Here is a 23,503-nt window from a genome sequence, read left to right on the forward strand (position 1 = left end):
TAGAGTGAGTATGGACTGATACACGACACCCATATCGTTTACATACGCATACCTCATTGTTCATGTTTTCATATGTTCTTGGATTTTTCGTTTTGCATATATCTTGGTGTTATAGTGTAATTTGAAGATTTTTATGAGTTTATGGTATGATTTAGAGAAGGTCCATGCCCTTAAATCAAAGCTTTCACGTGAGAACTCCATGTTTCCATGGTTAAGGCAAAAATAATGAAAGCTTGTGTTTTTTATGCTACAAGAGGTTTTGATCCAAAACGATTACGCCATGGTGTTCGCATGGCTTGGTTTGATGGATATGGGCAATCTGGGTTTGCGTTTAGTTCATCTTTTGCAGGTTTCAAAGTAGTATGCATGGGGAGGAAGAACCTGCGGAAAAATCCGCAGGTAAATCCGAAGCAAATTTCGCGGTTAAATCCGCAGCTTTCAAGGAGGAAGAAGGTGAACAGTGCGAAGCTTCCTCTCAGCCACGCGTGGAGCGTCTGTATTTGCTGGTCAAAAGTCTTGATCCTCTCTCCAATTCTGATTCGCCAGTCAGCGTCACATAAGCCCAGTTTGACTCGGTTTGAACCAATAAGTTATCTTTTATATTTTTGTATATATTATTCTGAAGTGATATTTTTAACAAGGAAAAAATGCAGCGCATGTGGTAACGCGCGTGTTTGGGTGACTAAAGGGTCCAGGGTTCGATCCCTGGTCCTTGTTTGTTTTTTTCATGAATTAACATTCTGCAGATCCTACGCAACAAGCCTACGCGCGTTCACCATACGTCCTCACATCCAGACCATAGGATCATATCACAATCAGATCTAAAGGCCAGGAGATGCACCTCCACCATACACCCTCAGAGGCTTCCCACACAAGATTATACGCCCAGGTTTTTATACAAATTTTTATATTTTATTAATATAGATTATTTTTTTTCTAATTGAATCCTTTTGTTCTCTATAAAAATAATAAAATTCTTATTAATTAATAAAAATGAGTTTTTAGTAATTAATTTAAATTAGTTAATAAATAATTAGTTAATTTTTTAATTAGGGTAATTAGTTGATAATTTAATTTAGGTTAATAGTTAACTTAAAATTGGATTAATAATAAAATTAATATTAAGTTTTTTTATTTATTATCCATTTCGATCGAATTGATCGATCGCGATGGTTAATAATCAATTATTTAATTAAATAATATATTCAAATAAGGCTTATTTTGCTAAAGGGTTTTAACCGATTCTATTTGTTACGATGATTAACATATGTTTATCAATTCGTTATTTATTTTAATCAAATCTATTGATTACGAGGAGTAACGATAATTAATCTAATTTAAAAAACATTCAATTTGCTAACGGTGATAATCGAATCAATCGATTAGAATAATTAGCAATCTTTTATCAATCTGTTAATTATGGTGATTAAATCTATTGATCATCGCGATTAATAGAACATATTATAATCAGGGTTGTACGCCATTTAAAACACATGTCTTTCACAAACCACGGATTTTCAAAACTACGATAAGGTAATTCAAAATACCTTGCAAACTGCGATTTTCAAAACTACGATAAGGTAATTCAAAATACCTTCAAACAACCTCATATTAATCTAAGGCGTACAACCCTGCCCCGAACTACGTAGACTCTGATCCTCCCTAAGGAGGTACGTAGGCACTTGGATAACCAAGGCGAGTCCCCTTCCCCAAAATCTCACTTTTCACCCTATTCATTTCCTTAACTATAAACCCTAAACATTAACATTTTTAGCCACAAACCTTTGTCTTAAACTCAAAACCTTAGGAAAGGGTTAAGGGTGCCTAACACCTTCCCTTGACCCGAATATAATAACTTATCCAGATCTCTTAACTGCGTAAGGTTTCCTATTCGCCCCGATAGAATAGGTGGCGACTCTAAAATTCTAAATTTTTAGGGCAGGTTGCTACAACATCCTTTGATGACACCCGACGCTCCCTGAGCTCCTAGGCTAGCATATGAGGAGATCATGGAGAACCAGCAGGCTGAGGATGACCATGCCACTGATCTCCTACCGATATGCCAGCGGATATAGATGCTTGGGCGGGATGCATTGGATCGAGGTATCATCGCGCAGGGCGGTCCAGAGGCGGTTGCCATCGTGGAGAGGATGGTCGGGGACGCGGGCGGTGCGGTGGCATATACCAGGCAGAGGAGGTCCCAGGGAGTTAGGGTTAGGTATACCCAGTAGCTGTTGCCTATTTATTTTTTAGTTTTGACTTTTTTGTATTCGGGTTGTATTATTTTGACATTTTCGTACACTATTTTTTTATATAATATTAGTATTTTATTCCAATTTGTGTGTTATATTTAGTTTATATCAAGCACTGTTTACATTAAGCATTGTCGTTTAATATAGAATACGGGGCTAAACATTGTTTAGAAAACAAAAAAAATAGGTTTCTGCATATTTCAGAGATGCATTTCCGAAACACCAAAAAAAAATGTGAAATTGGTGTTTTCAGAGATGCATCTCCGAAAACACCCCCAATTGATGTTTTCGGAGATACATCTCCGAATTCTGAGAAAATTTTGAAAAAAAAAAACAACTTCGGAGATGCATCTCCGAAGCAAGTTATTTTTTGATTTTCGCTGGAGGTTCTCCCCATAGGGGGTGTACAAAGAAATTTCCCAATAGAGAATTAAGTTAGATCTTAGATTGCCAGCCCACCATTAACAAAAATAGAAAGCCCACAAGCAAGACCAAAACTACTGTACGTCTCGAGCGAGAAAAAAATCTTGAACTGTTATTGGTTTAGACAAAAGAACTATTATTGGTTTAGACAAAAGATAGTGTTTTGAAGTCATTAAAAGATAAAAGACGAGTTCCACGTTGACCTACTAAGAAATCAATCTTAAGCTAAAAAAACACTTATTCTCCACCTTTTTCACATTTGTTGACGTATTAGAGAAAAATTTATCGTTTCACACGTATCAAATCGTCCACACTATGACATGCCAAATCATAGCAACGCCCTCCCTAATCTTAGATATAGAAGAAACTCAAAAAACAGTTCTAGGATCCATATGAGGAGCCACTTGCTCCCCTAACCACTTAAAAATCACATGTCAAATACTAGAGGTTAAGTTACATATAACAAACAAATGAGAGGTAGATTTAAGAAAATTCTAATACAAGATACATGAAATACCCTTAGAGTTGACAATGACTATCCGCTTAACATATTCTCTCTATAAAGGAACCTATTTTACAAAAGTTGGCAAGATAAAACCATTACCTTAGAGGGATTCCAAATATCCCAAATAGAGAGAGCTTGAATTTGATAAACAAAAACCGCAGAAAAGTTATCATCCCTATTATGTGTTCAAACATCATCCTATTTCTCTCCTCGGTAAGTTGAACCTCTAATTAGAGATCCGAAAAAAATTTAGAGACTAATAGTTCTTCAACGATGAAGAGTAGTCCCCACCCTCACCAAAGGTCCATTTGAAAAGGTAGATTTCATATCAAATCCACACCCACCCTCACCATTTAATTAAATAAAAAAATTGTACTAAGTGAAATAACTCAAATTATAGATTAATGTCCTTTCAATACCTATTTGTTATTGAAAGAGTTTAAAGTTTATCTTAAAATATATATTTCGGAGAGGATTTTTATAATTTTTTTTAGGTGAGTTGGACTTTAGATGCTCACTAGAATCATAACAGACTTCAAGACACATATAGGGCCTGTTTGGTGCGCAGGATATGATAGAGATAGGATAGGATATCAAGTAGGATAAAGATAGGATATGATACAGACATGATAAGACTTATCATATCATGTGTTTGGTTCACACACGATACTAGATAGTTAGTGTGTGTGTGTGTGTATATATATATATATATATATATATATATATATATATATATATATATATATATATATATATATATATATATATATATATATATATATATATATATATATATATATATATAGACACACAGACACGCTTGTTAAATTTTTTTTTATATATAGATTGGTAAAAAAACAAATCTTCATCTTCTTCTTTAACTTAATCAAAAGTTCAATTCTTCTAAAATATCATCTGCAATAGAACATTCATATTCGACTTGATTAAATCCATCTCCAAATGTTAAAGATTCTTTAATATTATAACCAAGATATGAATGTGAATAAAATTAAAAATCTATAGAGAAAATTTTATGGGCCAAAATATAAAATGTGATTTATAAATTTTGACAAAAAAAAAGAGTAAAATCAAGTCAAAGAGTAAAATCCAATGATTTTTCATGATTTTACGCGATTTTACCGATTTCAAAAAGATTTAAATCACTTAAAATCGTTATGGAATACGATTTTATAAAAAAGAATTTATTACCTGCGATTTAACACGAAATACTGACCTAAAAACGTAAAATCTATAAAATTTAAATTTTAAATCGAGATTTTAGCAACCTTAATATTTACATATCACAGACCAATTGAGTCAGTCTAATTTATAAGGCATTTATTTGTCCATAAAATAAATTGTCACAAAACATACATGGGTTAAGCCAAAGTCAAATCCTTAAAAAGTTCAAATTCGGAAAATTGTAAAATTAGTTTTAATGATACCTTACCACCTAATCATCTACTCTACATTTGAAAAGAAAAAACCTTATTTCTTCCATTTATGGTTTAACAATTTAATGATGATGGGGACATGCCAATCAAATCCACGACATATTAGCAGTTCAGAAAGAAAAAACATTTATGTATAAGTTTACATAAAATATTTCTATAATAAATTATAAAATAATATTAAATTATTTTTGTATAACTATAGTATGTTTTCATAAGAAATTTTTACAAACTAAAAAATTATTGAAAAAAAGCTTATGAAAAATTTCTTATGATATATTTAAAAATTCTCTCAAAGTCTTATAAATTTTATGTTAATAAATAAATTCAAATTAACTAATCCAAACTAAATAGACTATAGGTAAAATATTACTCTCTCTGATTAATATTATAAACAATTTTATTTTTAAATTTATTAAATAATTAATATATTTAATTTATATATAGGTCGAATACATCACCATCACCAATTATTCAATTAATTTAAAATAAATTTTACTTATAATAATAATTGAAAAAGAATCTTACTAAATACTCCAAATAGAGATCATTTTAACAATTTCATAGGGCAAGATTAAGAACTCCTTATTGTCCTATATTTATGATAAGCTAATTTTCGTTGGCTAAATTACTATGTCTATGAGAGATGATATAATTGCTATGTTTACGTAGAGCTGTCAAATAAGCTCTATAATTAAAAACTCTAATATATTGAGCCCCCAATTATTAAAATTTATTTTAGGACCTAAAATTTTAGGCCCTTTACAAAATGCTTTTTTTTTTCCATTGAGGGGGTCTTATTTTATTCTCAAAACCCAAATAGACTTCAACTTAGTGTAGCTTGGAGACTCCATTTTTTTCATTTATATCTTATAAGTATATGATTTATGAAATGTATATTCTAAACTCTTGACTTCTGATGCAATTAGGTTGAGAACCAAAGTATTAAAAGGGAGATACCAACAAGCACAAACACAAAGATAGTGACAGGGAGAGAAGAGATTTCAGAAGGTGAAGCTTCATGATTATATTTCCTTCACCCTTCTTATTATTTTAAATTAGCTAGGGTAGCTTATCTTAAATGTTACATGAACAATTAGTGTCTCAAAATCTTAAGTGAATGGTTTTATTATGGATGCAATCTCACAAGTTGTACCTAGGTGAGATTATAGCTATAGAAATTAAGAATAATTAGTCAGTAAATTTTGACAGAGGTAATTCAAATTAGCTTGCAGGTTCTGGTTCTTTCTGACATAACATGGATGATGGATGTAGTCCTTTTCTGTATTAGTTTGCTTTAATTGGAGAGACTATTCATAAAAGCTAGAAAAAATATAAAGTCCTACTCAATATATATATATATATATATATATTGAAGTTTTTTGTTTGAAAAACTTTTTTTTTTATTTTTGGAATTTTTTAACAGAATTTATAATTTACTTTTTGTTAAATTTTTTTAAAAAAACTAATTTAACAAGTTGTTTGTTTTTTGAAATTTTTAAACATATTTTTAAATTTTTTTATTTAAAAGTTATTTATTTTTTTGATTTTATTATACTTTTTAAAATTAAGTTTTTAATTTTATTTGGCCCTCTTTCAAATTTTTGGGTCTTCTAACATTTAGCTCTATGTATTTAAGGGCTTACTATTTTAAAATCATTTTAAGCCCTCTTCTTATAGAGGCTAGAGCCCAAATTAATTGACCCCTTAAATTGACACATCTATGAGAGATAATACTACGAGAGATGATATAATTGTAGAAAATAAGAACATGAACATGTCTTTTAAATATTATTATTTGTCTCTTTATGACTTTTTTTTTTTTTTTCATATTCGAGTGATTTACGGTTTTCTTTCAAACATAGGATGGATTTAGAAAAAAGAGTTATTCATCCTTACGGCATAAGAGTAACCCACCATCTTTAAGATGAATAAATGAAGGCAACAAAATAATAAATTTACTAAACCCTCTATTCAGATAGTCACAAAAGTCCAATTCAAAGAAACAATGAGATGCTAAATGGTAAAAGCTTAATTTGTATTACAACTTGACTATGGATATTGATACTTGAAGAGTAATATCTTTAATGTCCTTATACTATAAGTATTGGTAGCCATATTTAAAGCTCGACTAGATATACTTTAAAATTAAGTCACATTTAACAATTTATTAAATTGACTATTGTTAAATGTCAAATGTAGTTAATTTTTCATGTAGAATTGTGACGCTTTTTAATCTTTTTCTATTCTTTTTAGTAAAATAACTTATGTTAATAAGTGATTTTGGCAAATGTGAATATTTGGTATTTTTAATGTGTTTTTTAGTGTTTCAGTGTTTGGTGATTGTAAAAGTGCAGAAAAATCGAGAAAAAAGCTGAAGAATCGAGGTTTTGGATGTGTTTGTGAAATTTTGGCCTCACTTCTGCCTTGTTCCGCCCGGCGGAGCATTTGGCTCGCCGGGCGAGTGAAGATATTTTCGGTCTCTTCTTTTGCGTTGTTTTAGGTCACGTGCCCCATTTAGTGGGTTTCGCTGGGCGAAGCTTTGCAGCCGCCCGACGAATCTGGGCAGATAGACCATGCTATTTTAGTACTTTGTAGATATTTTTAACATCAATTCCATCTTTTGTTTCTCTCTTGACCTAGAAATCAAGCTTTTGTGTGTAAAAACCCTAAATCTTCTATTGTTAACCAAAATCATAGCTTTTAACCATCAATCTTTGAGACTTCAAGTTTGATGTTCATAAAGCTTGATTGTTTACTTGTTGCTCAAGTCACCATGGAAATGAGTGGCTAAATCCTTCTTGGTGTCAAGATTAGAGGTAGATAATTTATCTTGTAGTATGTATTTCTTTTGATCCTTTGTAAGTGAACAAGTGATGATTAATATATGGTGAAAAACCTTGTGTTTATATTTATATGTGATTTGTTTTCTTATTGAGAAATAGTTTTCAAGTTTTGAACTAGGTTTTTCATCTATCAACAAATAAAGTTTGGAAATAGCTTTGTGAGTTGATATTAGTGTTTTAAAAATCGGACCGGACCGGCCGTTCGGACCGGTCAAACCGGGAACCGGCCAGGTAACCGGTCTGGTTCAATAGTTGGATCGAATATGCCATCAAACCGGTGGGAACCGGTGAAAACCGGCGGTTTAATTGCTTTTTTTTGTTTTTTTTAAACTTTTTTTTTTTTAAAACTTTTTTTTTTTTTTTAAACTTTTTTTTAACATTTCTTTTAATCTTTTTTTCAACTTTCTTTTTTTTAATATATTTAGTAGTGTATTACTTAAATAGCATTCTCACATCGTTTTTTTCGTCAATGACAAATTAAAAACTTTATTGTCTATTTGTTATCTTTGCTAATAAATTTTCTTAAATAGCATAAACATATTGAATTTTATTTGATTTTCTTTTTTAGGAAGATCCTATTTTGAATTAAATTTGGTACACATTGGAGTTATTTTGTTATAAACTATTCAATTAGATTATGTTGTATTTAGACTTTGTTTAGATTATGTTGTAATTAGACTTTGTAATTTTTTACTATTTTGTTATGTGTGATACCTTTGTTTAAAATTTGAATTTAAGTTATGAAATTGTGAATTTATGATATGATCTTTTTAAAAAATTTAAAAGGTAGTTATATTTTTTTAGAGACTGAATCATCCGGTCCGACCGGTTTTATACCTATATAATGACAGGTCTATTCAACCGAGTTATCCGGTTTAATCCGGTTTGGTCGTGCGGTTCGACCATTGATCCAGTGGTTCGACCGATAAATCAGTGACTCAGTACCCTCACCGGTTCGATGACCGGTCCGGTTTTTAAAACATTGGTTGATATTCACCAATATTAAGCTTTGAATGTTGTCATTTTGATAGTTAAGTTGAGAGATCATTTAAGGATCAAAATGGCAAATCTCACAATATGGTTTATACATGAAACATATTGAGAGGATATGTGATTATATGTGTCATTTATGAGTTCACATGCTTTATCAAGAAAATACATATGAAGTAAATTATTAAATCCTAATCTTGACATTCTTTTACCATCTTTTAAAACCGCAAATATCGTTTATCAATTCTTGTATGAGACCGAACAGTTTCGTTAACAAAATTGAAACCATACTCAAAGTAACTTTAACTCAAGAGAATATTAAACTATTGAACGACGGTGATATCGCACCAATCCCTATGGAAACGATAAACTAAAAGTACTCCAATATACATTCAACAATTATATATTCAAGAGATTTTATAGTTTTGGAAAAATAAACCCAATAAATCAAATCATTTTAATTATTAATACATAATTTAATATAATTATGAATTTTTAATAAAACTATTGATCGATATTATCCTCTCTTTATCGACATCAGTCTGGTCTTCTCACACTTTAGAAACCTTAGGAACATATGTCTTTCACCAACAACCTTACCAACCTTAGATTGACCAGACGCATATGGCTTCCGACCAACAACCTTAACAACCTTAGCCACACGAGATGCACCAGGTACAACTACATGGGTCTCGGAGAGGGCATCATCGAATACAATCTTATTATGAGTAGAGTTAGAGTCATATGTATATTTCTTGTCAGAAGAGACATCAATAATAGAAAAAAGAGGGTATCACGAGATAAAACAGGATCATAAGGAGAGTTAGATGTAGGGTCATTCTTAGAAAAGGAGGCACGAGCCTTAAAAAGTTTCTTTATTTAGAGTAATGCTTTGGAGTTTTGTCGAGTAGTGAGGGGAAATTTTCATTAACCCGAACGGATTCCACTGAGATTTTATAGCATACCAGGACAAACAAAAACATGAGATAGAATCAGGCAAAAACGAGACATGGATACAAAAAGCTTGACAAGAATAATGGTTATATAAAAATACATGTAATCAAAATATGTGTTGTAACCGGAATGGTTATATCATTAAGTGATATATGCATAAAGTGATGAACATAAACTCAAAACAAAGTATATGCATAAAGTTTATGAAAATGATTAGAGAAATCAAAATCCTTAACAAAGTATATCATAAAGTGATAAAGTTAAACCCAAAACAAAGTATATGCAAAGTAAATGAAAATCATTAGAGAAAGCAAAATCAAAATACATATTTTAACCGCAAATTAAAATACATTTCATGAACTATAAATGCAAAATATATGAAATGCAAATGAGAATCATTAGAGAAAATAGAGTATATGCAAAGTCTATGACATGTAAATTTAACTGCAAATCAAAATATATTTCATGCGGAAAATGTTATCACAAATATGACAAAAGAAGCAGAAAGCTTGGAACTTCTATAGTTTCTTAACGAAAATCAGGCATTGATAAATTGTAAAATCATGAAGCTTGACATAAACGGCATTAAAAGCCAAAAAAACCAAGAATCGTTAAAGTCATTATTGAAAATCTTACATTGATAAACCGAAACTGATGTTGAACAACATAACAGAAAAAAGGCAAGTCATAAACATAAAAACACAATGAATGCAAAATAAAATAGATGAAAAAAATAAAAAATAGAAGGTGAATTCTTATTTACCCAACTCAAAAAGTTGGGTAAAGTTACATTCAATGTAAAATGTTTTGGAAATAACCAAAAAATATACTATTTAATAATTAATTAAATAAGATAAAACTAAATCGTGTAATGTGATTGGTGGAAGGTACACTACCCAACTTTTTGTGATGGGTAGAGAAGTTGTTCCCAAAATAGAATGCATGAAATGTTGTCGTGAAAGAAGAAGAATGCATGAAATGTAGAAGAAAACATGAATGAAAGAAGAACTAATGAGGGAAAAATAGAGCATGTGTATAAATTTATAGGAAAAGGAAGCAAAGATAGAAGGTTGAAAGTTATTTTGGAACCAGACATTGAAAGTGTGAAATGAGAAAACCAAGTAGTAAATTGATTTTATTTGAAGGGGAATTTTGAAATATGACACATGTCAATTGGTATAGGATATTAGGTCAAAATTGCTTATGAGTTAACTGAGAAATTTGTTGATTACAATTTAGACCTTTTGTTAGTTAATAAGAGAGTTAGTATTCATCCCATTGTGAAGGATAGTTAGTTGAAAATTGCTCATGAATTTACGGAAGCATTTGTTGGTTATAACTTAGTCCTTTTGTTAGTGTAAAAAAGTAGATGTTAAAGGACAAGTAAGGGAGTTAGTATCGATCCAATTATAATGGGTAGTTAGTTGAAAATTGCTCATGAATTTAGTGGGAAATTTGTTGATTACAATTTAGTCATTGTTTAGTTCTTTTGTTTGTGTAAAAAAGTGAATGTTAAAGGACAAATAAAAGAGATAGTATCCATCCAATTATAATGGATAGTCTTGATAAGTTGAAAATCATTTAAACATTCGCTTTAAGACAAGTACAATAAAATAAAATATGTAACATTTTTTAACATACTGTCTAGTTCTACACATTACACAATATTATTTTATAGACAATTTGTTTCAATTTTTAAAATAATTTTTATAATGTTATTAAAAAAAATTAATTTTTAAATTTTTTTTAGAATTTCATTATTTTATTATAACTTTTTCTGAATATTAAAAACTTTAAAAGTTATTTTAAATACTTTTTATAAAAAATTATTTGATTTTGAGTATATTTTAATATTTAATAATATTTTTTTTTAAGTTACAATCTATCAAACTTAATCATTTTATTTATAAAAAAGAATTTAATTTTTTTTAATATTTTAAAAGTAATTTTATAAAAATAATTTTTAAAAATATAAAAAAATAAACTATTTTTAAAGATAAAACAATTCTTTAATCCCTAAATAAAAATGATTAAATACCATTAACAAAAATTGTATATAGTAAAATCTATTATATTCTAACAATGTGACAACTGAAAATTGAATTATATATATATATATATATATATATATATATATATATATATATATATATATATATATATATATATATATATATATATATATATATATATATATATATATGTGTGTGTGTATTTTTATCGTCTTAAATATACTACATATCTGTCTTTAAATATATTGACTATGTTATATTTTAAATGAAGTTCCAATAATTGATAATAACAGTTTTCAGTTCTTTTATTTTTCAATTGTTTTGTTACTTCTTTCTCAAACTAATGGGATACGCATAGCTACTAATATGATATGCACATTTGTTTTCAAAATATATTAAAAATGAAATAAATAAATAAAAGTTAATTATTTTACTAAAAGAATTATTATTTTTAAGAAAGATAATAAATTGAAGCCTATATTTTTTGTATATATAATCCTTTTTAAGCTAACATTATATTTTTCGGATATGATTTTTTTTTGTTTTGGTATTAGTTACAAAAATATTAATAACTAACTTTATGTTCCCCTTATAATTAAGTATTGTGATTCAGTGAAATTTTTTTTTGTGTATTAATTATATAGATAATAGAAAAACACATTTTTGTTTATGTTTCCGTTATGTTTCCGTTGTTTCTGTTATTATTAAGTATTGCGATGTAGTAAAATTTTTGTGTGTTTATTATTTACATAGACAATGGAAAAACACATTTCTATAATTGATAGCTGTAGTTTAATATTGATCGATAACTTTTATGTTATTGAATATCAAAACCAAATAAAACATGATCATAAACTTTACAAAGTCAAAATATGTTCAAACTATATTACTATGACTTTTAAATCCGTTAAATTCACTTCAACTAATCAATTTTTTTTTAAAGCAAGAAATTATATTAAAGCATCAAAGAGTCGAGATTACATCCCACAAGATAGCCGAACAAGAAAATTACAAACCGATTGAAACCTAAGTAAAACAATGGGTTATTGCTAAACTCATAGAAGTTATAATTGGAATGAGTAATTTTCCCGATGAACGACCACCTCCAAACGAGCGTTTTACAACTCCAAACGACATCCCGCGAATTCCACGAGCCGTTGTTGAAAACAATGTCGTTCCTTCGCAACCAAAGGCTCCATAAAATAGCTAGCCAAACGGTACCAACTTTACCACTTTTGACTTTCTTCGCACGACAAAAGGAGCTCCAAGACAAAAAAACTTTCTTTGAAATCTACACCGATATATTAAAGGGTAACCCAATCCACTCGGCCATTTCCCTCCAAACAATACCGGCATTCCGACAAGATAGGAAAGAGTGAAGAAGAGATTCATTGCAATTGGCACAAAAAACACAATCAAGGTTCGATGTATTAGTAAAAATACCTTTACGCCAAAGAGAATCCTTTGTGGGAACTTTGTTGATGAAGCACCTCCAACCAAAAGACTTCACTTTCAAAGGAACGTCTACCTTTCAAATATCGTTAAAGGCCTAATCGAACCGATTAGCCGGACCAAAAGGAACAAAAAAGCTGCAAAGAAAAAGATAGCATGAAGCAACTTTGTAAATTCCGTCCGGTTCTAGATTCCAAACAGCAGCATCCGGCTTTAAATCAGTCAGCCCAGCCGCGGATAGCACAGAATGGATGCTGTGAAGCTGCTGAGCGCGGGCAGTTGTACCGGTAGTCGTAGCTAGAACAGAGGCAGTGCTGGCGGCCAGAGCAGTGGCAGTGTTGGCGGAAACAGCCCCAACAAAAGGTCCAGAAACAGTGGCCGACTCCATGGCAGCATTCGGCCCAGCATAATGTTCGTAAACATGGTTTGCAGGAATGCCTAAATCTCCCCAAAACCACTCCCCATCAATCCACCCTCCCATGGTGCCAATTGAAACGTCTTGCAACAAAGAGCAATTGAAAATATTCGCGAAGCGGTCCTTTAAAGGACCACCATCCAACCAATGGGATTTCCAAAAAGATATAGTGTGCCCATCTCCAACCTGAAAAAGAAAATTGTTAGTGAAAAAATTCTCCGGTAGATCTTTCCCCAAAGAGATTAAATCCGCCCACGACACCGATGTCCTCCTTCCCTTCTTAACGCTTGAATTGTCACAACACAACCTAAGATTCACATCCTCATATCGAGCTTTAAGCATTCTATACCATAAATCTTTAGATGCTCCATAAATCCTCCAATGCCACTTCAAAAGAAGCGCTTTATGAAATTGGTCCAAACTTCTAAAGCCAAGACTGCCTTTCTCCACCGGAAGGCACAAGGCGTTCCATTTAACTCAATGCAAATTCCTTTTTTCTTCTACCCCTCCACATAAAAAGTTACTTTGCATTCTATTTATCTCCGCTATCACTTTCTTTGGAGCTTTGTAGAAAGAAAGGGTGAAGATTGCCAAGCTACTTAAAATCGATTTTATAAGAGTGATCCTCTCTCCGAAACTAAGCCACCGCCCTTTCCAAAAACTGAATTTCCTCCTAACATTGTCCAAAAGAGGTTTCCATGAAGAGATTCTTCTTGGGTTTGAACCAATAAGAATACCGAGAAATTTCAACTTCTTCTCCTTCGGCCTACAATTAAGGAAATTAGTAGCCACTCCCATGAAGTGCGGATTAATATTGACCCCAATCAATTTGCTCTTATGATAGTTAATCCTAAGGCCCGAGACAATGGCCCAAAGATGTTTCCAACTCCCGTCGCCTATTAAAAGCGTATCATCAGTAAATTGGAGAATATCAATGAAACATTTTCCATTCACATTAAACCCTACAAAATCCCCATTAGCGACCACTCTTCCAACCAAAGCCTTTAAACCTTCCGCCACTATAACAAAAAGGAATAGAGAGATAGGGTCTCCTTGGCGAAGACCCCTTTCCACCAAGAATTCCTTCGTTGGACTACCGTTAACTATCACCGACATCTTGCTAGAGAAAACAAGCGCTTCCATCCACCTCATCCACAAATTCCGAATCCCAACCTTCTCATCTTGTACCTAAGGAAATTCCAACTTACTTTGTCATACGCTTTTTCAAAATCGACTTTAAAAAGAAGGCATTCTTTTCCTTCCTTACTAGCAAAGTCAACTAACTCGTTAGCAATTAACACTCCATCCATCATTTGTCTCCCCGGAACAAATGCACTTTGACAATTAGAAATGATGTGAGGTAAGACTTTCTTGATCCTACAAGCCAAGACTTTAGCCACAATTTTGTAAATACTCCCCACAAGGCAAATGGGTCGGTAGTCATCTAAAACTAAAGGATTGCTACTCTTTGGAATTAGAGCAATGAAAGAAGATGTTATACATTTGGACAAAACCGTTCCGCAGAAAAAGCTATTAAAACAAGTAAGAACATCTTCTTTTTAAAAAGGCCAACATTTCTTGATAAAAAGAAGCGAAATACCATCCGGCCCCATACTTTTAGTGCCATCACAACTCCAAATCGCCGCCTTTATTTCCTCTATCGAAAAAGGATCCTCTATTGAACAAGATTGGTTGACACTCAAAGATTTAAAATCAATACCATCCAACAAAGGTCTTTCAAAACAATCCTCCTTAAATTTGCATTCAAAATGAGTCTTCACCATTTCCCTTACCTCATTAACCGAAGAAACGACCCCTTCATTAGAATCTATCAAGCAAATACAGTTCCTACGCCTCCTCTCCTTCGCCGCGTTATGGAAGAATCTACTATTAACATCCCCATCATCTAGCCACTTCAACCTACTTTTTTGAATCAACATGTTCTCCTTGAGTTTAAGATTGAACCAAATGTTCTTAGAGGCCTTGACTTTATTAAGATGAATATCTTCCTCCCAAACATCCCTATCGTCCCCTTCATTTAGCTCCTTCACATTCTCCTCTATCTACAAGTATATCTTCCCAAAAACATTTTTTCCCACCACTTCAATCTCTCTTTAATTAAGCGAAATTTCTCCTTCAAAACAAAATCTCCCCTCCCATGAACGATAAGCCCCTCCCACTCCTTCTTAACAAAGTCATAGAAGCTCTTGTCATTAAACCATTCATTATTGAACTTGAACGGTTTTGGACCCCAATCTTCTTTGTCAACCATCAACCACACCGGGTAATGATCGGAAACATCTCTCATGCCTATCCATTGTCCTACCACCCCCCAAGACAAGATAATATTCTTGGAAATAAGAAATCTATCGATTCTGCTCTTCGATTTTCCATCCCCACTAAACCAAGAGAACCTCTTGCCTTTGCAAGGCACGTCTACAAGCCCGGTTTCATCAATGAAATCCGAAAACTCTCTCCATTCAACATTGCAACTCCTAGAAGAAAGGCCACATCTCTCGCTCCTCTTTTTTACCGCATTAAAATCTCCCGCTATTATCCGTTCTCTGTCTTGATATTTGTTTTTCAGATCAATCAACTGGGTCCATAAAATACGCTTTAGAGGCAAAGCACAAGCAGAGTAAACATTAAAAACATAGAAATAATCTCCTTTCCACAAAAATTTTGATCCAAGGAACCCCGGTCCAGAAAAACTAGCCAAGACAGTAACTGTTTGAGTTCTCCAAATGGATAGTAATCCACCTAATAATCCTTCCGAAGCTGAAAAAGAAAAATCCATATCATCCTCCCCCCACAAACTTCTAACCATCGCCTCATTAATATCTTTCAATTTCGTTTCTTGTATAAGAAAGAAATCAGCCCTTCTTTTTGTTATCAGACTTCTAATCTTTTTTCTTTTAATAAGGCTACCACCCCCCTAATGTTAAAGCTTACAACTATCATTTAAAACAATTTAGAGGCACCTTCCTTCCTTCATTACCTTTAACTCCCCTAGACAAAACATCCAGTGAATTATTCTGAGCAAATTTCCCATTGTGAACCTGAATAACCCCTAACTTATCCATTTTTGAATTCAACCTAACATTACTACTGCTGCCAAAATTGGAGAGAGTCCTAATGTTGCATCTAACAATATCAGATTCAACAGGCTGAGATGCAAAATTAGGAGATTCGATAAAGTCGCTGGAACTATTAAAGATGTTGCAGTCACGATGAGGAGGGATAAGGGATAAAACCTAATTCGGACCTCCCTTAGCTTGACGATCTCTTTGATATTAACTTCTTAGTCATTTTTTAAATTTTAATCATATTATCATTTTAACCATAAATATTTTGGTTAAATAATTGTATATAACAAATTATAAAGTTATAAATATCTATACCCTTAATTTTTAATCACCATTACAATTTTACCTTCTCTCTGAAACGACCAATCAACTTAACCCAGAAACAAACTTAAGTAAAACATTCTTAGTAAACATTCAATATTTGGCATGAAAGATTAAATTTTAAAAAAAGAAGTTGTATTAAAGGAATTTAGCAAAACATTCAATTTTTGGCAGTAAGCATTCAATGTCTTTTTCCTTACTACTCTTCCCCGTAAAATACTTGCAAAATAACTTTCAAATTGAACTAATTGAAGAATTTTTTAAGTAAGAAAGCACTATTAATCTTACATATGTTAGTGTATAAATATAAATATTCTACTTTTTTTTTCAAACATTGTCTTATAATTGCATAGCTTAGCTCATCCAATATATTCCCATGGAGTTGTGGTTACATCGTAAGATAAACTCCTCACACCAACATTTTCAATTTCTAATATTATATGATAATAATATCTTACATTATAGACGTTTTGAATCATCAAAATCCTCTATGGCTCTACCATTACATCACACGGCAGTCAAACAAAAAATGTGAACACTCGATTGGTTCCATAAGGAAATTTACCTGTCAAAGAATTCCAATTTTGCAACCCTCAAATAATTAGAAAAACTTTTGTACACAACACCAAAAGAAAAACAAATTTAGAACAAAATGCTAAACTTATGCCATACACTTAGACACTTACCTTTCAATTATGAACTATGGTATCACTCATTCTATACAAAATTGACTTGAACAATACGCATGAAGGAGCATTATGATTAATAATAAAAGGATGTAGTATGAAACGAACACATTTCATTTCTGACTCAAGAACTTACTGCTACCTAAACACATCTACGGGGCCGACCCTAGGAGTAGACCATTATAGCAGCCTAGAGTCATTTTTTTTTAAAGTGAATGTTCATTTTAGTCTCTCACAAAAACTGCAGAGGTCATATTAGTCTCTGAAAAAAAAATCTGTATTAAATCTTTTATAAAATTTAACCGAGTCATGTTAGTCCCTCTACTAATATTTTTTCCAAATCGTTTTTTTCTTATTTTTGAACCGTGACTAAACTGTCAATGAAGACTCATTTTAGTCCCTCACAAAAAAAGAAAGAGTCCAAATTAGTCCCTAAGAAAAAAGTCTCTATTTAATCCCTTAAAAAATATAACTGAGCCATGTTAGTCCCTCTTTTAATACTTGTTTCAAACAATATTTTTCTATTTTTAAACCGTGACTCGACTTGACAAGATAGACCTACTTTTAGAAATTGAGTACGGGTCAGAAGTTAAGTTCCTTCGCACATGGTCTTCAGAGTCTGAGTTTCTACCAGAAGCTGGGTTACCTAGTTGTGAGACATCGGAAGCTTATCATTAAAAAATTGAGTCATCAAATTCTGATCTTTCATAATCTGAGTCTCTAGCTTCTCTTCATATGTTCCAATCAGAGTTAGAGCCCGACAAATTCTTTGACTTATATGATCCTGCACACTTGAACATATGTTAGTATACATAATTGTTCATTAAATACTTTGTTATTGAAAATTCTAGTAACACAAGATCGATGTCGTATCAGATGTTATGACATCCACTACTGAACAGATTATTAAATTAAGCAGTAAATAAACAATAACAGTAAGGAACACAGGAAATTGTTTGTCCAGTTCGGTGTATAACAACACCTACTCTGGGGGCTACCAAGCCAGGAAGGAAATCCACTATAAGCAGTATTAATTCGGAGCTAAACTACTAGTTTACACCCCTCACTTAAGACCTACCTAATGCAATTTCAATCTAACGCTAGACCTGAGTTCCTACTCACTCCCCCTCAATCACAGCAGTGATTACAGACAGATAAAAATAAATTCAAAGTGAAGACACACTTCAAACAAATCTTGATCTTGCCTAAAAGCTTCAATCAAGGAACATAACACTCGTGCTTAAAAGCTTAGAGTGACACAGCAAATTACAACTCAAACACACCCTACTCCAATACAATTATCAAAGTGACAATTGCTTGACTCACAAGAGAACACTGAGACCAATAAAACCTAACGCACATAGTGCAACACAAAGTATTCTTCACGTAAAATATCTGCCTCTGAAAGTAGGACTAGAAGTCTTCTTATAGGCAGCGTCTGGGCCCTGGGCCTAACAAACATAAATTAGGGTTAACCAAGTTAACCTAATTTTCACATATCAGGGTGCTAAAAATCAGCTCACGGATCGTTCTGTTACTGATATACAATCAGCACAATAGTTAGTTTCCTAAAATATAGCCTGAGATTAATAAGGAAACATAACAGAAAACATAACAGCTCATGCTGTCAGATCTGATGTCACAACATTCAGCTTGACATCCAATAAAATTTGTATTACCTAACCCTATAAATCCTGCAGTACACTACACATGCATGTCGTGACATCAGTCAAGACATATAAACAGAGAAATATGTTTTACCATAAAATGCAGCCAATCAAAAACATCTACAATTATCATCAAAACCTAAAGAATATGGTATAAACCAATTTTCTTCCAACATATCATGTGTATTATTTTCGCCACAAGTATTATTTACAAAAGTATCATTAACAACTGAAAAAATAACAACACCTAATACACAAGAATACATAACAAGAAAAATCGTAGTCACCCACCCATAAGCCTGATAATAAACCCAACAAAAAAAAGAACTTTGTGGTATTACAATGATTTATCTACAATCCCTTCACAAATAATTTCAAATCAACAGTCGCAAAATAAGAGTCCAGTCACGATTTAAAAATTGGAAAAAATCATTTGAAAAAAATATTAAAACAGGGACTAACGTGGCTTAGTTAAATTTTGTAATGGATTAAATAGTGATTTTTTCTCAGGGACTAATTTGGACTCTCCATTTTTTATGAGAGACTAAAATAGGTTTTCACTGACAGTCCAGTCACGATTTAAAAGTAAGAAAAAAACTGGTCTGAACAAAATATTAGTAGATGGACTAACATGACTCAGTTAAATTTTGTAAGAGATTTAACTGGGACTTTTTTTTTCTCAGGGAGTAATCTGACCTCTGTAGTTTTTGTGAGGGACTAAAATGGACTTTCACTCTTTTATTAATTAAAAATCAAAACAAAGACTTTCTCGACCTATACATAAATCATTAACTAAAAGTCAAACAAAAAAGACAAAAACATCATTCACAATCTAAAATTCATTCAACACATTCAACCTTTCTCTTTTTTCGTTTCGTGCGATGAATCACTTGCCTTTGCTCCGTGCGATAACTAAATCAATTTCTACGCCCCCATGCGTCTAATTCTAACTCAAGATCAAACCTTTTTCAAAACTAAAAACACTAACCAAACACCTACGAACTACGGTACTCTGACTTCTCCATTTCACTAGGGGATACGTAGGCATATGGTTTTGAAACCCTAGCGAGTACAATAATAATAAAAAACCGCTTCTATTTAATAAATAAAATAAAACAATAAAAGTAAATAATAGTTAATTAATACGCAAACAAACTCTTAACCCTAGGACTATAAAAGGTTCCTCTTGAGTACAAGGGAGATGAGGGGTGCCTAATACCCTCCCTTCACCTAACTGACTCCAGAACCCTTTATTCGGTTGTGATGACCGTCTTATCCCTCCTTTAGGTTTCATCATCATTTTCTTGTTCCTTAGGAATGAATAAAAGATGGTGGCGACTCTGTGATTTTTCCAGCCGCGACAGCTGGAGACTCTGCTGGCGATTACCCTTACAGAGAGTCTCGCCTAACCTCTAAACTTAGGGTCTTGTGTTTGCTTTGTGTGTTCTTTTATTTCTTACTTTTCTGCTTTTATTTATGTTATATTTTATTTCTTATATTTACATTTATATACACGTCTTTTCTTTGGGAATCAAAATGTGTGGGATGTTTTATGTTCGAACTTCCGAGAATAATCTTAAAAATAAGGAGTTGCCTATTGGTCAAGGGGGTTTAACATCCCTATGAGTTTTTGTGACAACTTCGCTCATAATGGAATGGTTTTAATGAATAGTCTTTGGAAGGTCTAGCCTCTCTTGAAGATGAAACTTTGGATCGGTCAATGACTCAAGGGACCTTACCTTTAAAAATTTCCTCATGGTAAGACTTTTTACGACCTATAAGACAAATGTCTTACTAAGTTTACACAGAGGATCCGCTTAAGAGAGGCCTTTGAGATTGTACACCTAGGATTAAGCTAGCCTTAACGTCAGGGTGGAGTCTCATTTATGGTCAATGACCTTACGTGTTATTCATGACACCCTTTAAGAGACACCCTTATGAGGGTTTGGGTAGAATAAACTTTGAAATTTCATAGGATCCATCTTATAGGTTATTATATAAACATATTGTCCTTCATATGGAGCTTTCCCAAAAATGACGTTCTGTCTCAATCCCTAGTCCGTAGGGGCTCCCGTTTTTAAGTGCATGCATACCTCGTGAAAGTATTTTGAATGATGTCAAATAGCCAAAGATGGCAAGCGCGAGAGAGAAATGTACGTCAACTTTGTAGAGATTTATGCGATTATCAAGGATATTGAGAGACTTTAGAAAGCCTTTGTTAGAGATATAATCACACCACAATAATATGAGCTAGAGTGCCAAAAACTTATAGCTCACTTTAAAACCCTAGTTTATACTTAAGGACATTGTGCCTAACATTGAGAGATTTGTTGATACTTATAGAATGGAGTGACCGCTCAAATAGAATTCTCTCTTAACCATGTTTCTTCTTTTGCAGATGTTATCCAGAAAGACAAGATCGTTGTTTATGACTTGTCGTGTAAGTGTGTTGGCAACCCTTACAATTTTTTGATCAGGAGCGGTAAATGTGTTGGCTATTGAAGGAGCGGTAAGACATGTGTTGCAAGTTACGTGGTACTGACTTTCTGAGTTCTAAAGTATGGAAGACAATTGTACACAACTCAAACAGTCCTGCTGGATTTTGAATTTTGGTTTCGTTCATATTTTTCTCTCTCAGCTTCCCAATTTCAATTATGTTGCTTCTATTTCTTTAGCAGCAACTGTCGTGTCATGAATGCAATTTTAGAGGTAGCTATTTAAGAAGGAGATTTAGAGGTAGCTATGTAGGTTTGTCAAACTGTGCAATTTTGTTTTGAGTTGCAATACTTTTTATCGACCAAGATGATCAATCAATGGTTTTTTTCCAATACTTTATATCATATTTTCTTTGTTAAGTTAGGAGAAATTTAAGAGGAAAAGTAAACAAGCTTCCCATTTTCATAACAAAATGGTGGGCTTGTAACAAAATGGTTTGCCATATTTGCTGTTTGCAGAAATTTGTAGCAAATTATCATACAGATGGTGGGCCTGTCTTCATGCAAGGAAGCAATACACTTATTCAGAAATAACAAAATTCTTGCATCAGTTTATTGACAATAAAAACTTCAATACAACCAACTCATTTAATTGGTTTGTACATTATGATCTCATATATGCACTTGAAAGTAGTACTTGATTACTTCTATGCGCTAACAAGGTTTGTTTCCTTGTATTCAGAATTTTTGTGGCTACGTAAATTATTAACCGATTTTCCAACATTACAGGTTTGTAGTGCGTGAAGGTTCACAGGAAGATTATCCAATGCACGGAGTAAAGCCAACAAAAACTCTTCAGACTCCTGCATGAAGACTCCTGCAGCCATTCATCTAACACAGACAAACCCCGAATCTGTACGAACCAACAGCTAAATCAGACACATTTGACATAAATCTCCAGCCGCAATTATATCACTGTCTCTGAAAGTAGATGGACTTGTTCCTTACACCTGTATTCTCACATTGTTATTGTAGACAACAATCCTTTCAGCTTTTTATTGCAGCCAGACAATGGAATTTCATGCATTCCATTTTCTGCAGGGCAACCACATGATACACAGGTGCATATATATTCCTGCTCTCGACGATTCTAATCAGCCATCTGACACTTTGGAGGAAGTGGCTGTGGTGGAAGCAGGGATCGTGGATATGGAGGAAGTGGTGGTGGTGGTGATGGAAAATGAAAGCTTTTAGTGGTTAAATATCATTCAAATAATTATTTATACAACCCTTTTGCCACATCATCCAAAGTCAAAGTCCGGTCAGCAAATGTGGTAAAAGGGTTTGGTAAATCCAAGTTTTGGGTTTTATAAGGGGCGTTTGGTAAAAAAAAAATTTAAGGGGGCCAAACCGAAACTCGCTTTATTGGCAGGGGTGAAGTATATTAAACCCTTTATTTTAATTGAAAATAAAATAATTATATTTTAAATGTCTTTTATGTTATTTTAATTTATCAGTTAATTGAACCGTTAATTTTACCAAACACTTCAATTAACTTATCAACTATAAGTCATCAATCATCAATTATAAATTATCAACAGTCAGTCATCATCTATCAATCATAAGTTATAAACTACTCCCTCTGTCCCATAATGAGTGATCCATTTGGAATAAGTGGGTGTCCCAAAATAAGTGACTCTTTTCAAATTTCAATATTTTTTTTTCAATTTTAACCATACATACACTTAATGACAATCCTAGGCAAAATAGGTTGCACTTGTTCATGATGAAAACCTTTTTTTAGAAGCACGTGAATTGCACCTTATTGTAGTTTTCTAGGTTCACATTTCTACATTTTTTTATGGCATACATAAAACAAATACTTCCACTTTTAATTTAAAGTCATTTAACATTACACTACATACTCCATATTTATTCACTAATATTGCATTAGAATTAACTTAACTAATGTTGGAGTAGAATTAATAACACAAGTAAACTTTGGATT

The 23,503-nt window shown here is 32.4% G+C and overlaps 2 protein-coding genes across 2 annotated transcripts; both read right to left on the reverse strand.

Moving 5' to 3' along the window:
* Positions 1-13,777: 13,777 nt before the first annotated feature.
* LOC131604130 (uncharacterized) lies at positions 13,778-14,416 on the reverse strand. The gene has a single exon (XM_058876617.1). It carries the CDS (start codon positions 14,414-14,416, stop codon positions 13,778-13,780), a length of 639 nt encoding a protein of 212 aa, XP_058732600.1.
* A 443-nt stretch (positions 14,417-14,859) lies between these two features.
* Positions 14,860-22,382, reverse strand: LOC131604131 (uncharacterized). Its single transcript, XM_058876619.1, has 4 exons — positions 22,215-22,382; positions 16,282-16,467; positions 15,465-16,235; positions 14,860-15,363 (listed from the first exon to the last, which is right to left on the reverse strand). The coding sequence occupies exons 1-4, from the start codon at positions 22,380-22,382 to the stop codon at positions 14,860-14,862; spliced, it is 1,629 nt and encodes a 542-aa protein (XP_058732602.1).
* Between the last annotated feature and the right edge of the window lie 1,121 nt (positions 22,383-23,503).

Source organism: Vicia villosa, linkage group LG5 (genome assembly GCF_029867415.1).
Source record: "Vicia villosa cultivar HV-30 ecotype Madison, WI linkage group LG5, Vvil1.0, whole genome shotgun sequence".
Classification (NCBI taxonomy): domain Eukaryota; kingdom Viridiplantae; phylum Streptophyta; class Magnoliopsida; order Fabales; family Fabaceae; genus Vicia; species Vicia villosa.

What these genes read in the sequence shown, in the direction of transcription:
- LOC131604130 (XM_058876617.1), bottom strand. Translation starts at nt 14,416, where the DNA reads ATGTCGGTGATAGTTAACGGTAGTCCAACGAAGGAATTCTTGGTGGAA.
- LOC131604131 (XM_058876619.1), bottom strand. Translation starts at nt 22,382, where the DNA reads ATGGCTGCAGGAGTCTTCATGCAGGAGTCTGAAGAGTTTTTGTTGGCT. An exon ending in AATACAAGGAAACAAACCTT is followed by an intron (nt 16,468 to 22,214) that starts GTTAGCGCATAG and finishes TTTGCATCTCAG; the next exon opens with CCTGTTGAATCTGATATTGT. An exon ending in AGGAGTGGGAGGGGCTTATC is followed by an intron (nt 15,364 to 15,464) that starts GTTCATGGGAGG and finishes ATATACTTGTAG; the next exon opens with ATAGAGGAGAATGTGAAGGA.